Source organism: Phodopus roborovskii, unplaced genomic scaffold, assembly GCF_943737965.1.
Source record: "Phodopus roborovskii unplaced genomic scaffold, PHOROB, whole genome shotgun sequence".
NCBI lineage: Eukaryota > Metazoa > Chordata > Mammalia > Rodentia > Cricetidae > Phodopus > Phodopus roborovskii.
In genome coordinates, this window is record NW_026126460.1 from 28,981,186 (window position 1) to 28,997,946 (window position 16,761).

Below are 16,761 nucleotides of genomic sequence, written 5' to 3' on the forward strand. Positions count from 1 at the left end.
TATCGGAAGGGGGAGGGGGAGGCTCTATCACACTGATATCAAATATGAATGACAATAAAACAACATTCCCTTGAAGCATTTATCCTCTTAGATAATGCATCAAGGACCAAATCCAACTGGCCTTCTCCTTTCTAACCTTGAAATGTATCCATATGAATCAAACTCTTCTAACCCCTAGGGAGAACACCACTATACTGTGCACTTAGTTCCTAAGACCTGGATTGAAGCGTCATACATCTTAGTTTAGAACTCTGGGAAAGCTTAACCAATGTGTGCCTCAGTTTTCCCTCATTTATAAAATGGCAGTAACAGAACTCACACCTCAGCAGGTTGTTTTGAATAGTCAATGGGAATATCTGGGAAATGTTTAAAGCCACATCTGCAGAGTCAACAGGTGTTGTAGTTATAATTATAGTAATAGTCAACTCTAACAATATAATCATAAATTTCATTTCTGCCACTCATTTGAGAAATGGCCACAATCATATTCTGACTATAAATAAATAATAAAAAGTTAGGAAGTGATATTCCACACAGGGAAGGAGAGGCTATGTATTATCAATAGCCTGAATGAGCCTGCAAATGAAATAGCATTTATTCTTCTAAATATTTACCAATTATTAAGAAAAACTATTCAAATAAAAATAAAAGATTTTTAAAACTTAATAATCAGTAGAAGAGATGCTACAAATCTACTGTGTCTTAATTTTTCATAAAAAATTGGGACAGTAATGGCTTCAAAATAAACATAAGCTAAGTCCAGTAACCATGTGTAACCAAACCTTTTCCAGCAAGCTGTTTTATAATCAGCCACGGGCATAAGAGAAAACTACTGTATATTCTAATACTAAATAAAGAGCTTTGTTCAAAAGCTGATATATGCTTTGTTGCTAAATTTGATGTAGCATAATCACAAACTATATATACATTAAAAATGGAAAATTACAGTGGGGTTTTTATACACGCACACACACACACACACACACACACACACACACACACACACACACACACACACCCCAGTCCCCCAGTTTGGAAAGAGTAATTTCACACTTAGTTTTTAAAGTTTACTTGCTACAATTCTGGTAATGGCAACAGATACTTAGAGCTAAAAGAAAGGAAAATTCTCTCTTTTGAAAAGGAGGGGCATCCAAAGATTATCATGAAAAAAGTTTTTAAAGTCCATAAAAATCTAAATACTATTATTAAAGTAGCTTCAGAACAAATACATTTTTAGGGTTTATACAATACTAAGTTAAGATTCATGCACTTACAAGGCAATTTAAAGTACATCCCTATATTTTTATTATGAATTTAAATTCACTATAACAATTGTTAGTCAACTCATATACATCAGTCAATATACAAAAACCTTAAATAGAAAACTTACACCTTTCTATGCAGCCCTCTAAATGTAATTAGTAAATGTATGAACTGGATGATAATTATAACAGTAAACCCACTAATCAAAAACACCCAATCTACAATATAAAACAAAATAGGGGAAAAAAGTATTTCATGATAACATATAATTCTGTTCCCTTTTTTTTTTTTTAAATCTTACTTAGGAAGAAGAAAATAAATTTGTAAGAAAAGAAGTGTCTTAAAGCTAAGAAATGCCAATCTACCTGCAGCTCCTTGGGGAGCTTCATCTGTCCGGGCAGCTGAGGAATTCACTGTCTCCTGATTGCTTTCAGGGTCTGCCATTTTCTCTTGCCGCCGGGCCTCAGCTGCTCCTCTCTTGCCCAGGCCAGAGCCTCGCCGACTGCAACAGAAAAATGTCATCAGAGTCAGCATTACCAAGACATGAGGAACAATGTAAAGACAACATAAAACTCAAATTCACACAGCACAAAGCCAGTTTCTTCTCCCTTTTAAATAAAAGTTGCTATAGAAAAATCACTAAGACTTTGTTTATCTGTAATTCTTCCAAGTTAGTTACAGCTCACACACACAGTACAAGCTTTTGTGTTACTGGGAGCTGTTATCTTTACAGACAGACATGATTTTTAAACACTTCCAGATAAATGGAAAAGTGGATCCTCCTAGAGGAGAGGAAAAACCACACATTTAAAATACAAACTCACTTCCAAACATAGACAATAGACAAAGGCTTAAGAATTGACAGTGACAACAGTAGGATCAAAAAGGACAGAGATATCACGCCATATTCTATGTCAAATTACCAAAATCATCTAAAATGAAATGTCCTAACAATGCAAACAACAAAGGTAACTACCAGGAGGCCTGTTTCAAGGACATAGGGACAGAACAGGACACTATAGGAAATAATCACGTCTTTTTCATAAAGCAAATTAATTTTATTGATAATGACCTACTTCTATCTAGTAAACAGTAGGCAAATTATGTAAAAGGGTGATCCAATGTTACAATATAAAAAGCAGCTCCTTGACTTAACTTAGAAATAATAAAACCTAAGGCTAAAATGTTTTGGACTGTCTAGGAACACAAAGTGAGTCTGACTTCACATACTATAACCCTTTGGTAAGACTGAAAGGGGAGGAGGTGCTCCACAGTAAAGAGAACATACAACTCTTCTAGAGATCAATTCTGAGTTTCCAGAAACTACAAGGGGACACTCACAAATTGCTAATTACTCCTATAACTCCAACTCCAGAGAATCTGTCAGCTTCGGCCCCATAAAAGCACCTCCACTTATCAATAAATGTACATGGTTTTAGAAAACTATTTTTTCAATATTTTTTAAAGGTTGAAAACTTGGCCCAAAGCACTGTAGAACTCAATTATTTTCTTTCAAATCCTCAAAGGTATCACTAAGAAACCTCAAATATATTCAGTTATACTAATTCTAAGTAATTTAAAAGCAATATGAAGAAAATGTGTGTGGAGGCCAAGGAACTTAAGTCTTTTGTCTCAGGCTATGAAGAATTCATATTTTATCTGGGCGTGGTGGCACACATCTTTTAACTCAGTACTCAGAAAGCAGAGGCACAAAGATCTTTAGGTTTGAGGCCAGCCTGATCTACATAGTGAATTCTAAGACAGCCAGGGTTAAAAAGAGAGACCCCATCTCATTTTATAAATAAATAAATAAATAAGTCAACTTCTTTCCTTATGTCATCATTAACAATTGCACATGATCAAATTGAAAACTGACTGTCTTATTGTCTTAGTGAAGAATCAAATGCCATTCAAATATCTGACAGTTTAAAGTCTGAACTGAAATAAGTCAGGCTAAAAATCAGTGATCCATTACTGCATTTCCTAGAAGAAACAACATTTTAAAGAGTTGATATTTGACTACTAAATAAATAGCAAGGATGGTGGCACTTACCTTTAACCCACTCAGAGCTACAGAGTGAGACCTTGTCTCAAACTCAAAAGAGGAGCATGGGGCAGACAGAGAGATGGCTCAGTAGTTAAGAACCCTAGTTTAGGTTTAGTTTCTAGCACCTACATGATTGTTCAAAATGGTTTGCACTGACTCATTTGTGTTCTCTCTCCTCACTCTCTTCCCCCCCCACCTCATTTTGATTTGGGGTTTTTCGGGGGGGGGGGGTCAATACAGGGTTTCTACGGTTAACAGCCCCAGCTATCTTGGAACTTTCTTTGTAGACAAGGCTGACCACAAACTCAGAGATCTGCCTGCCCCTGCCTCCAACTACTGGGACTATCATCACACCTGGTGATAATTAAAATAGGCATCCTTTTGATTCATCAATCACATCACTGGAAAAGTTCACCTTTCTTTAAACTAAGTCACATCTGCACAAAAGATGTTCACTAGAGATCTATTTGGCAGAGTATGAGTGTACCTTTTTTTTCTTTTCTGAGCTGGCATCTCACTATGTAGTCTTGGGTGGCCTGGAACTCACTATGTAAACCAGTCTTGCCTTTAACTAATAGAAATATGACTACTAGAGTCTAGCTTGGACTAATGTCTAGATACTGGTAATAACTACAAATGTTTTGAAAAAAAGGAGGAAAGGGTATGAATGCATCAAAAAGTAACATGGTTTGTGTTACTCCTTTGAAGTATTGACGATGAAAAGTCCAGCTTTCATGTTGTTATTTTTTATTCATTTGTTATGTGATAGGGTCACTCTATGTGGCCCTTGTTATCCTGGAACTAGCTCTATAGACCAATCAAGCTTCAATTCAAAATCAGGGATCTATTTGCCCCTTCCTCCAAGTGCTAGGATTACTCAACTCAACTCAACCACACTGACCTACTTAGGAAAAGAGGTTTTGTTGTTGCTATTGTTGGCTTGGGGGAGGGGGGGAGAGCCAGGCCACATATGTAGCTAATCCCAGACTCCAGAGGAAGGAGGATCTTTGAGTTTGTGACCAGCCTAGCCTGCAAAGCAAGTTCTAGGACAGCCAGGGAAAAGGGGGGGGGGGGGGGGGAGGAGAGAAAGAAGGGGAAATACACACACACTCCTTTCTAGAAAAAAAGTCACCAGATTTTTAATTTTGAATAAAGTTATGTCAACTTATTCCTTAAGTTTTATTTAATATGTAAATTACATTACTATTCATTACTGGGCTAGGTGTGGTAGCATACCCCTGTGATCCCATTACCTGAGAGACTGGGGCAAGAAAATACTAAGTTTCAGGATATCTTGGACACAATAAAAGACAAGGCAAGACAGAGAAGAAAAAGAGGCAAAGAGGTGTAAAGAAAAAAGAGGAGGGGAGAAGGGGAAAGAGGGGAAGGTATTAGTTTAATACATGCATAAAGATTTTTTTGATAAAAGTTGAAATACTTGAGCAAAAGAAGGGAAATGAAAACAAACTCAAAAGCATTTAAGTACCTGGTACTAGCACAGGAGCCCGTGGTCTTTTGGCGTGTGCTCCTCCTCAAACTGGGGAGCTCAGCAGGTGGGGACTCACTGCGCTTCTTGGTAGACTTTCTTAAACCTACAAAGGAAACAGAAAACAGAAAAGTTGAATTTTCTAAGTTATCATGAAATAACTGACAATCAAGCTTTTGAAAAATCTACCAGCTCTTTCGTGATCTTTTAGGATCAGTCCACTCACTCAACCCAAACTTCACACAGTCCTGCCTTTCCCAGGTCCTCTACCCTCCAATTTCTGAAATTTCCCTAGTATTCTATACTTCAAGAGTTCAATCTTGCTGGGCGGTGGTGGCACATGCCTTTAGTCTCAGCATTTGGGAGGCAGAGGCAGGAGAATCTGTGAGTTCAAAGGCAGCCTAGTCTACAGAGTAGCTCCAGGACAGCAAGGGGTGTTACACAAGAGGGTGAGGGGGAAGAACCCTCTCATTAAATTTATACTCACTACCCCTTGATCATTTTGGCTACTTTACATAAGGCTAATAAAAAAGAACAAACATAGACAATGCAAAACAGTACTTCATTTATGCCATGAGCATGGAGCTAAAGACTAATGGAATGACTGATATTTTTTATAACAGAATTAGGAAGAAATCAACCCAGTACACCTTACAATTATTCTGAAAGCCAACTACTAATGCCTTTATACCAATAGTTGCTACTACTAGAGTTTTAATAATCAAGAGGTATTTTTATTGATTTTTAAATGAAGAGGCTACTATGACAGCACCTACCTACCAACCCCTCTCTTCACAACAAACAATGGTACAATGTGTGATAGTATACTAGGTGGTAGGCTCTGTTTAACCAAAGAACTTCAATTGTGAAAGGACTCCAAATTCAGAGAACACACACAGAGAGATAAAGAAATTTTTCAAGACAGGGTTTCTCTGTTATTGCTTTAAAATCTGCCCTAGAACTTGCTCTGTGGACCGGCCAGGCCTTGAACTCAGAGAGATCTCACACTCTCTGCCTCCTGAGTGATGGGATTAAAGGTGCATGCCACCAATGCCCAGCTTGTACTTAACTTTTTAAGATCAAATTTTTCTACTATGTAGGGGGAGTGGGGGAAGGGGCAAAGACAGAATCTCATGATGTAGCTCCAGTTGGTCTGATATTTGCCTTGTCTTCCAGTGCTGAGATTAAAGTGCACCACACTACTACCATGCCTGGCTATTCTTAAAGCACCAATAAAGGGACTGGAAGAGAATAGATTAAAAAACTAATTCTAGATGTCTAGGGGACTAGAGAGATGACTCAGAAATCAAGAAAGCTTACTGTTCTTGCCAACAATCCAAATTTAGGTCCTAACACAACCACCTGTATCTCCAGTTCCAGGAAACCCTTCTTCTAATCCCCACAGGCTCATATTCCCACATTCCTTGTGCATTTACATATACAACATACACATAAATTTTAAAAAATAGTATATTAGATTATCTCCATCTTTTTTAAGCTAAAATTACTGCTCATTCAAATAGATTATCTCTACATAATTAGAAAAATTGATGAATATTGAGTCTTCAAATAAAATTGCTCTATAAAAATAAAACTCAATGGCAAGAGTGATACTGATAATAAGCCAAGCTTCATAGATTTTTTTTTTATTTCTATATAACCTTTGTGGAAGAATAACTAGATACAAAGTGAATGCACAAGAATCAGAACACTATAACTGGTAAGACTGGCTTGAGAATTCCTGAAATTTCCATTTGCTTTTTGGTTAATTTTCCCATAATCACACACATATGCTTTCTACTCTATTCAGTCTTTGTCTTGACATCTCAGTCACAGGAGACACAACAGAAGTGCACACCACAATAGAGCTGACGGCATATTTAGTCAGTATTTAAAAAAAAAAAAATCCAGTCATGTGCGAAACATTCGATAACCTTGCACTTGGGGGTAGAAATAGGAGGATTACGTTCAAGATTAGCCTGGGCTGCAAGAAAGCCTATCTCAGAGAAGAGAATTTTATTTCAAGATTACCTCCAGTCTCAGTTACAGGAGACACTGTCTCAAATCAAAAGCACTCAAAAATCAAGCAGAAAGGGATGATAAATATACAATATATAGAGAAAAATTAGCAAAACAATTTTCACTTATAATAAAAACAAAAAGTCCGTTAAGGGGTTGGAGAGATGGCTCAGCAGTTAAGAGTACTTGGGTTCAATTCCTAATACCCACATGGCAGCTAACAACTGTCTGTAACTCTAAGATCTGACACAGCATATACAGGCAAAACTCCAATGCAAATAAAAATAATAATTTTTAAAAATCTATTAAGAAACAGGAGGTGGTGGTGCACTCTTTGAATCTATGACTGGGAGGCAGAGGCAGACAGACCTCTGAGTTTGAGACCATCCTGCTTTACATATTGAGTTCCAGGACATCCAGGGCTACAGAGAAACCCTGTCTTTAAAAATAAAACAACAAAAATAACTGCTGAGATTATTAATAATGTCATGTTACATGTTTCTTTCTACATAACATGATAGTGATAGATAGATAGATAGATAGATAGATAGATAGATAGATAGATAGTAACTGAAAAAAAAGGAAAGCCATGCCTTCTTAAACTCCAGCACTCTGGAGGCAGAGGTAGGTAGATCTGAGTTCCAGGTCAGCCTAGTATACAAAGCCAGCCAGCCAGACACACACACACACCTCTACCTAAAACAAAAATACCCAGTCTTGCTTCCCCATATCCTAATATACAAAGCCACACACACACACACACACACACACACACACCCCAAAAGCAAAAATACCCAGTCTCACTTCCCCACATCCAAAAAACAAAAGGGAGAGAGGGAGGGAAGGAGGAAGGGGGCAGGGGAGAGGAGGGGAGAGAGGAGAGGACAGAGGAGGGGAGGAGAGAGGAGGACAGGATAGGACAGGACAGGGGAAGGGAAGAGGGGAGGACCGGGGAGGGGAGGATGCCTAGTATCATGAAAACCCAGGAAAGCATGTGTACCTACATAGCAAAAACACCTGCCTTCTGGATTTAAAAAAAGACAAAAAAAACATGCACTGAATTCTACACTTCAAAAAAATGCCACCAAAATATCCATTAAAAGAAAAATCTGACATCCAGGGAAAGACAGACATGCATGCACATACGTACACAGGCGTGTGCGCGCACACACAGTCTTGAACCCTCCACCCAATTAAAAAAACAAAAAGAAACATTGACAAAGATGGTAAGAATGAAAGCTAAGATCACAACTCAGTTTTCCAAGTGAAAAGCAAACATTAGGGACTGCAATCCAAAATGCTAAAGGCAGAAAATTGAGATAACAATCAATTAGAACTGAGTCTACAGACACTAAAAACTCAGGAACTGATGGTGCCAAGAACCTCTGGGGGCAATTTGGGGGTTAAAACCAAATATTAAATGATGGTAAGTTTATGAAGCTACCCAATTTCCAGACCCAGATTACAGATTTCCTATGTATTACCAATTTGTAAAGCTGAGCAACTTTCTAGACCCAGGAAACACAGGATTGATGTATCTTACACCATGTAAATTACAGAAATCTTTGATTAAAGCAGCCATTTAAAAATAAATGTCATAGTCCTACACCACACCCCAGAACTCTTCTCAGTTCAAGTTTCTCAAAAGTTTGACACACCTTTACTTTCAGACAGGAGTTTCAAATCTTCCCCGTGGAATTTTACCAGCACAAGAAAAAGAAAGCTAAAAATAGTAACAGATGAGGTTTTATTACAGAATAAACAGTCCAACCAATCATTAGGCAGTAAATCTCAGTCAAACCTAATTCATGTGCTCACAGATTAAAAATTAGATTTTTGCATGCATCTTACACTTGACTATGAAGTGACAATCACAACCACCAGACACTGAAAAGTTCCCAGTTTCAAACAAATCCAAACACTAGCAAACATACATACATTTAAGTTAGAAAAAGAAAATATTCTAGCATGGAAAACTACTACTATAGTCAAGAAACAAATGTCAATAAACCAAATATAGGATTCCATATAGGGAAAAAAAATGAATCCTAACACAATAGCCTCTTGAAAATAATACAGTAAATGCATGGGCTGGAGTGTAGGGGAAAAAAAAGTCAACAGATTGGAAGATGAAACTATGGAAAGCTACCAATAGAATGAAAGAGAAAACCAAAGACAAAAAGAACAGGATCATGTAAGAGGAAACCCCTTCACACATACACCAAAAAAATAAAATAAAATAGAAAAGCAGGAAATCTAAGCAGAAAATAAACAAGGACCAGGCAACTGTCAACTAATAACTAACTGTACTGGTATTTCTGGGACAACTCTAACTTTTAGGCTCTAAGTCTAAACCTAGTGGAAGTCCCAGATTCAGAGAAACAAGGACAGTTATCAACCTACAAGGAATCAAAGCAAATACAAAAGCAATGAAATAGCTTTACTTTCTAAATTAACAGACAGTGCTTGAACTTCCATAAAAACAAATTATTAAGAGATAGGTAGCTATGGTATTGAAAAATAAAAGCTAAGTGGCTAAAATACAAACATTTGACAACTGAGAAATAGCTATAGTTATATGCATCTATATTCCCAGCTAAGACAGGACAACTATGAACATGAGGCTATAGGGAAAGTCTCTAAAACAGGAAAAGCTGAATGAATAAAACATCCCCTACAGCTGAGACAGTAATACAACCAGGCACAAAGAGCAACTATCTGGAGGTTTCTTATCCTCAGCAAGATGAAGCAGAAGTATGGAGACCATTAGGAAGGAATATGGAATTGAGGAAGTAATGTGATCAAATAAAAGGAAACCAACAACAAAACAAAGCATTAAATTCAGGGAAATAATGTGTTAAAATGAAACATTTCCTTCCTGTAGTACAGACATTTATACATTCGTGTAATACAACAAGGATAAACAAAAAGAACAATTTATGTTCAGTGGACATAAAATTGAGTGAAGACACAAATCCTCCTAGGTCTGAGGATAAACAGCACAGTAGCATAATGCAGATCTGAGGTTCCATCTATGTTAATAAATCGATGTTACAGGGTTGTACTCATTTTCCATAAGGAGAATAAAAGATCAAGCCAGGCAGTGATAGTACACGCCTTTAATCCTAGCACTTAGGAGGCAGAGGCAGGAGGATCTCTGTGAGTTTGAGGTCAGCCTTATCTAGGGAATGAATTCTAGATAGCTAAGGCTACAAAGAGAAACCCTGTCTCAAAAAAACAAAATTAAAAAATAAAAGATCAAACCACAGGGGAGAAATAAGCAATCAACAGGCTTTTAAGGCACACTTAGTTTAGTAATACCAAAATAACTGATCAATAAAAACACATGTGACAATAAGAATACTGTTTGTTTTGTTGACAAGGGTGCTTTATTTTATTTATTTATTTTTTTGGGGAACCATTTTGCTTTAATATAACCAAGACTAGACTTAAAATTTGACACATTTTAATTTAATTTCACTGAGATGCCTCAGTGCTGGAGATACAGATACAGACAACTATAATCCACTACTGGTTTTTAACAGTAACACTTAGGAAACTTCGATATAATCTGTTTTAATGTGTTCAAAAAAAAAAATAGTAATTTGGCAATGTTTTTAATTTTTCGGCTGGAGTGTTGGCTCAGTGGTTAAGAGCACTGGCTGCTCTTCTAGAGTACAGAGGTTCGATTCCCCGCACTCTGTGTCATCCAGCATCTCATACAGATATTCATGCAGGCAAAACAACAGTGCACATTTTAAAAAAAAAAAAAAATTTCCTTATCTTTTCATAGGTTTCAAAAGCATTTGTTGGTATCTTTTTAAAATTTTTGTTGGAGGAACAGCATGTGGAGATCAAAGGACAGCTTCTAGGAGCAGGCCATCTCCTCTCACTTGTTTCTGAGGCAGGGGTCTGTTTTTCTGCTGTCTACTTATGGCTAGCTTGCCTATGATTCTCCTATCTCTTCGCATCTCACTATAAGAATGTGCTAATTAGGGCTGGAGGGATAGCTCAGCCATTATTAAAGGCTAGGCTCACAACCATAAATAAGAATGTGCTGATTATAGGTGAATACCACTACATCAGGCTTTGAAGATCAACTTCAGGTCATCAGGTTTGTGTGGCAAGTGTTTCAAACTTTGAGCCCTCTCTGTGGCCCTTCCTGGTATCTTTTCAAAATAGTTACATATTTGAATTATTAAGCAGCTGGGTTATTTTGAAAGCTATACTGTAATATAGGCAACTCCTTTGTGTCCCTGTGTAGCCTTTGCAGGTATAGAACTCACTATGTGAGCCAGACTGACCTCAAACTCCCAGAGCTCCTTCCTGCCTCTGCCTCCCAAATGTTGGAATTAAAGGCCTGCCCCACAGCTTGACATTTAACCCTATTTTAAGTTTTCTACCTCATAAGAGACAAAAATAAGCCCATCTTTCCAACTCAACAAGGGTGACACTATAAAAAGCTTTCTGTAACACTAATAATAAAAAACTCAAGATATATTGGGGTTCAAGCTGATGGTCAGATAAGCAAAGTAGCCAACCTCTAGCTCTTACTATGCTCAGACCAAAGAGGTGATCATCAGACTGCTCCCAACTTCACTGTTCCTCAGATTGAGTCTCTCAGACTACCATAATCTTCTCAATGTGGCTAGAGACTAATTCTGTAAAACTGACTTTATTTCTTCCTTTTATAACTTAAATCCTGGAATTAAGGGCAAATGATCCCAACTGCTGGGATCAAAGGCATGAGCTCTGTTACTCTTCACTCTTGTTTACACCAGGGTAGCCTTGAACTCAAGAAAGAGATACATTGGCCTATCTCCTGAATCCTGTGATTAAAGCTGTGTATCACCATTGTCTGACCTCTATGGTTTGTGGCTAGCTTTGTATTCTGAACCCTCAGGTAAGCTCTAGTAAATTATAAATAATAGATCATCACACTTAACAAATGTCTAATTTCTAAATTCCTCGCTGCTGCTCAATTCATTTTAGTTTTCTCTGTGTTAGATGCATCAGTTAGATACCATGTATCAAACTGGTAAGAGTTCTCAAAAAATAAAACTGCTTTCTCAGAACCCATCTGCTTGATTCTTGTAAAATTCCAAAAATGGCCATAAGCTGCATCATCTCACTAACAGAATATGAAATTCAAGATGGAAATAAGCTGGTAATACTATGTTAGCAACAGTATGCACATTGTGTTTACTTTAAATAAATGAGAATAAATGAGGGCTAAGTTCACATAAAATGAGAAATTTTTCTGTAACCAAATATTCCTTCTATTAACTTGGCATTATCAACTACTCATTTTGTAATTATTTCTTTAAAAATCACATTACATTAATAAGAAGGTGTTGGCAAAATACTTTGTGATAGCTAATACTGTCAATTTGACAAGATTGAGAATAACTAAAAATGGCAATAGCTAATAGGAAGGAGTGAGAAACAAGCAAGGCTGCTAGGCAAAGAGAATAAATAGGAGGAATCCAGGCTCCAGAAAAGAGGGAGGACCCCAGGAGCCAGTCACCCATCCACACAGCTAACTTAAAAAACTATCCCATTTCTCTTTAACTAGATTTTGCCTCTGGGCTTTTTAACTTTATCCTATACTTCTTACTACAAGTGAATCAAAATGTCCCTTACCACAAAGTTCTTGTCAATCAAATCTTAGAATACGCTCTTTACCCATTCTCACTGCACGTTAAAGTTGAAAGAAAACATCTGTAAAGAAATAAACTACGGTGGGCGTTGGTCAAATTTTACAGCTGTGGTGGTGCATATCTTTAATCCCCAACTAGGGATTTGGGGGGAGGGTAGAGACAGGCAGATCTTGAGTTCGAGGCCAGCCTGGTCTACAGAGCAAGTTCCAGGACAGCCAGGATTGTTGCACTGAGAAACCTTGTCCCTTGTCTCAAAAAGAAAGGAAGGAAGGAAGGAAGGAAGGAAGGAAGGAAGGAAGGAAGGAAGGAAGGAAGGAAGGAAGGAAGGAATACAAAGGGTACACTGGGAAAGCAATACACTGACCACATACACTGAGAAAGTGATACTGTATAATGAGTCTGGGTACACTCCATCAAGTTTCTGATCATGAAAGCAAGATTAGTAGAATAGCTAGTTTGTTCATGTTCCAACTAACTGACAGAACTCTTGGTGGATTTTTGTTTGTTTTCAATGCTAATTCAAGGAAAATCCTTTAAAAAGAGCCTGGGCTATCTTCCTATACAATCAAGAGTCCCATGAAACTCCCAAAACAATACAGACAACTGCAGAATTAGCTGATAAAACCTTACGCTCAAGTGGCCATACATCTAGGTTAGAGGATGCAGAAAAATCAAGCTGGCACTTAAGCTTGAAATTTTCTCTTTACCGACTAGCCCTCCTAGTGCTAGTGGCTGTTCAAGACTGTTGGGCAAGCTTTCATTCAGCAGTGGATCATATGTCAAGATGAGCCAAGTGACATATGGCACAATAATGGCAAGTCTGTGAAAAAAAGCAACCCAACTGCTTTCTGAGCAGATTTGTTATCACTCCACTGTTCCTGGATTTCCTTTCCAGCCAGATCCCTCTACCACTTTAGCCCTAAATAAACACACAAAGACTTATATTAATTATAAAACTGTTGGCCAATGGCTAGGGCTTTTATTGGCTAGCTCTGTCTTAATTATTAACCCATCTCTATTAAACTATATATTTCCACAAGGTCTTGGCTACCTCCTTTGGCATCTCCTCAAGGTGCCTTTCTGCCTCTCCCCCAGCATCCTCATCTCCTAGTCCCGCCTATCTTCCTGCCTCTACTGGCCAAACACTGTTTTATTCATCAATCAATAAGAGAAACACACACAGAAGGACATCCCCAATCACTCCACAGGAGAGAATTCACATGTTACTGTAAACTCATGGTGTTACTAGTTGTGGTGGGTGGTATAAGCTCTAGTGGGAGTTACTATTATTTTTTTAACTAAATAGACATATTCCCTTCTAAACAACTATGTTTATACTCGATAGATTAGCATCTTTGCACTGCTCAGTAGTAACTGCACAGACTTGACTTGATCAAAGTACTAAGAAAGTGCCGAATGCTTTAAAGAGCCTTACAAAGAGCAACAAACAATGCAAAGGGTGAGAGAAATTAATATTTTGGCACAGGAGAGATGATTCATGCCTCACAACATCAGAGTTAAATCCCTAGAATCCAAAGTGGAAGGCAGAAGCAAGAACTCTTGACTCCCTAAGTTTGGCCTCCACAATAAGGAATCAAGACATGACTAAAGGGTAAAGAAAGACGGTGCTACCCAGACTTCAACATACACAAATGGGTACCTGTATACCACCATACACACGCTTGGGGGGGGGGGGAGAGGGGGAGGGGAGGGAGTGAGGGAGGAAGGGAAGAGGATGGTAGAGAGAGAGAATATTAGGGAATAATTGCCAGGAGGAAGGAGAATGTTATTTGTATATATGAAGATGACATAATGAAACCAATTTTGTATAATCAATATATACAAATAAAATCTTTGCTTTTAACCGGGTGTTGGTGGTGCATGACTTTAATCCCAGCACTCAGGAGGCAGAGGCAGATGGATTTCTGTGAGTTCGAGGCCAGCCTGGTCTACAGAGCTAGTTCCAGAACAGGCTCCAAAGCAATACCGAGAAACCCTGTCTCAAAAGAGAGAAGGGGGGGGGGGAAAAAAACCATTCCTTTACCCCTTCATTCTGCCTGCCTCCCTACTTTTCCCTCCTTCCTCTCCCCCCTCTCTCACTATGCAGTCATGACTGGCCTCAAGCCTATAAAGGTCTACATGTTTCTGCCTCACTCTCCAGGCTGCTGGGTTTGAAAAGTATACCACCACACCACACCCTAGAAACTATTTCTTTAAGGGGGTTGGCTGGGAGAGCTGAGATGGCAGTATTCAGTAGTTGTTCTTCCACACAACCCTGGTTTAATTTCCAGTACCCAAATGGCAGTTCACAACTTTAACTCCAGTTCCAGGGAATCTGACACCCTGTGTCTATGAGGTAACCAGGCATGCAAATGGCAAACAGTCATAAATGCAGGCAAAACACCCATATACATAAAAAATTTAAATGTTGTTATAAGAAACCTCAAATAGGCCTAGTGGTACATGCCTGTAATTTCTGCACTTTAGAGGCTCAGGCAGGAGGATCAAGAGTTCAAGCCTGAGCTGTACAGTGAGCTATAGCTCAACCTTACTTGGATAAAGACACCCTGTCTTAAAAAGAAATGAACATTTGAGTAGAGCATGAAGGCATGGCCCGGTAGTACTTACTATGCGCCATCACCTGGACATGGAACTACCTTAAGAAATAAGAACCAAGCTGGGGCAGTGGTGGTGCTGCCTTAAATACTAGCACTCAGGAGGCAGAGGCAGAGTAATCTCTATGCCAGCTTCGTCTACAGAGTGAGTTCCAGGATAGTCCAGACTGTTCCACAGAAAACCCTATCTCAAAAACCCAAAAGGAAAAAAGAAAAAGAAATAGGAACCAAATAACTTGAGTGAAGAATTGGGAGATGAAAGGAAGAATGTAAACAGAATCCAATTCACTAGCTATGAAAACTACACAGCTACCCAACAAATACAACAATAAAAGAAAGCCACACACTATCACTTCACTTCAAGTAAGAAGGATAGGAGTTGACATCAATATTTCCAATTATAAAAAAAAAAAAAAAAAAGAAAAAAATAGGGACAGGCAGTGGTGGCACACGCCTTTAATCCTAGCACTTAGGAACAGGAGGATCTTTGTAAGTTCAAGTCTAGCCTGGTCTACCGAGTGAGTTCCAGGACTGGCTCTAAAGCTACAGAGAAATCCAATCTCAAGAAACAAACAAACAAACAATAAAACCTGGGCAGGATGGGATGCCAAGCTTTTTTAAGCAGGTCTTTCATTTCCTTTTGACTTCAAGCTACTATGCATTACTTAATACAATTTTAAATGACATTTTTCTAATAATCATATGATTATTTAGTCACACACAAAAAAATGTTATAGTTAAGCAGGTTAAGGAGCTTACTCAGTACCAAACTTAAAAGACATTAGACTCCAAAGTAGGAGAGAATCAAGTTGTCCTCTGGCTCCATAAGCTCCATAGCTCACGCCCATGTTTTGTGTGTGTGTGTGTGTGTGTGTGTGTGTGTGTGTGTGTGTGTGTGTGTGCGCGCGCGCGTGTGTGTGTATACACACAGCTACAGATTTAGAGCTAAACAGAGTTAACACCTCAGGCTCTATATTAAGTTAGGCTGATTCAGTGGTTAGCTGAAGTTATTGAACAAAAACATTCATGAGGGCTGGTCAGATGGCTCAGCCAATAAAGATGCCTGCTACTGGGTGTGAGGACCCAAATTCAATCTTCAGGATCCATAGGGTGGAAGTAGAGAAGCACTGTCTTCTGACTTAAACATATGTACCATGACATATGTGTACCCACAAACACACACAGGGAAGGAAAAAAAAAAAAAAAAAAAAAAAATGTAATTTAAAAAAAAAAAAATGCTAACAGCAACCACTCAAAGGCTTTCAATAATCCAGGAATGCCATAGTTCTATCTAGCCAGTCTTATAAGGACTCAAAAAAGAAAACTACCTGAGCTCCAAGTACTGGGTTATTTGCCTGCAATCCCAGGCTAAAGCATTAAGATCACAGGGCTTGAAACTAGTTTGAGCAACACGTGGAGACTCTGTCAAGAATTTTATAACAGACAGAAAATTAAGACCTTTAATATGCCTTTAATCTCACATTCCGGAAGCAGAGGTAGTCTGATCTCAGTGAATCTGAGGCCACCTTAATCTACAAAGTGATTTCCAGGACAGCCAAAGCTGCTACAGATAAAACTGTCTTGAAAAACAAGAAGACCTTTAATCCTGATAATAAATGCAAAAAGGGACAGGTGGTGGTGGCCCATGGGTGATAAAAGCAGGTAGATCTG

At 38.3% G+C, this 16,761-nt stretch overlaps 1 protein-coding gene across 1 annotated transcript in view; it reads right to left on the minus strand.

Moving 5' to 3' along the window:
- The window catches only part of Trip12 (thyroid hormone receptor interactor 12), a 112,192-nt gene that overhangs the window by 55,757 nt on the left and 39,674 nt on the right, over positions 1-16,761 (minus strand). The window contains 2 exon segments of the mRNA XM_051190608.1: positions 1,629-1,765; positions 4,797-4,902. Of these exon segments, the coding sequence (XP_051046565.1) occupies positions 1,629-1,765; positions 4,797-4,902 (243 nt within the window).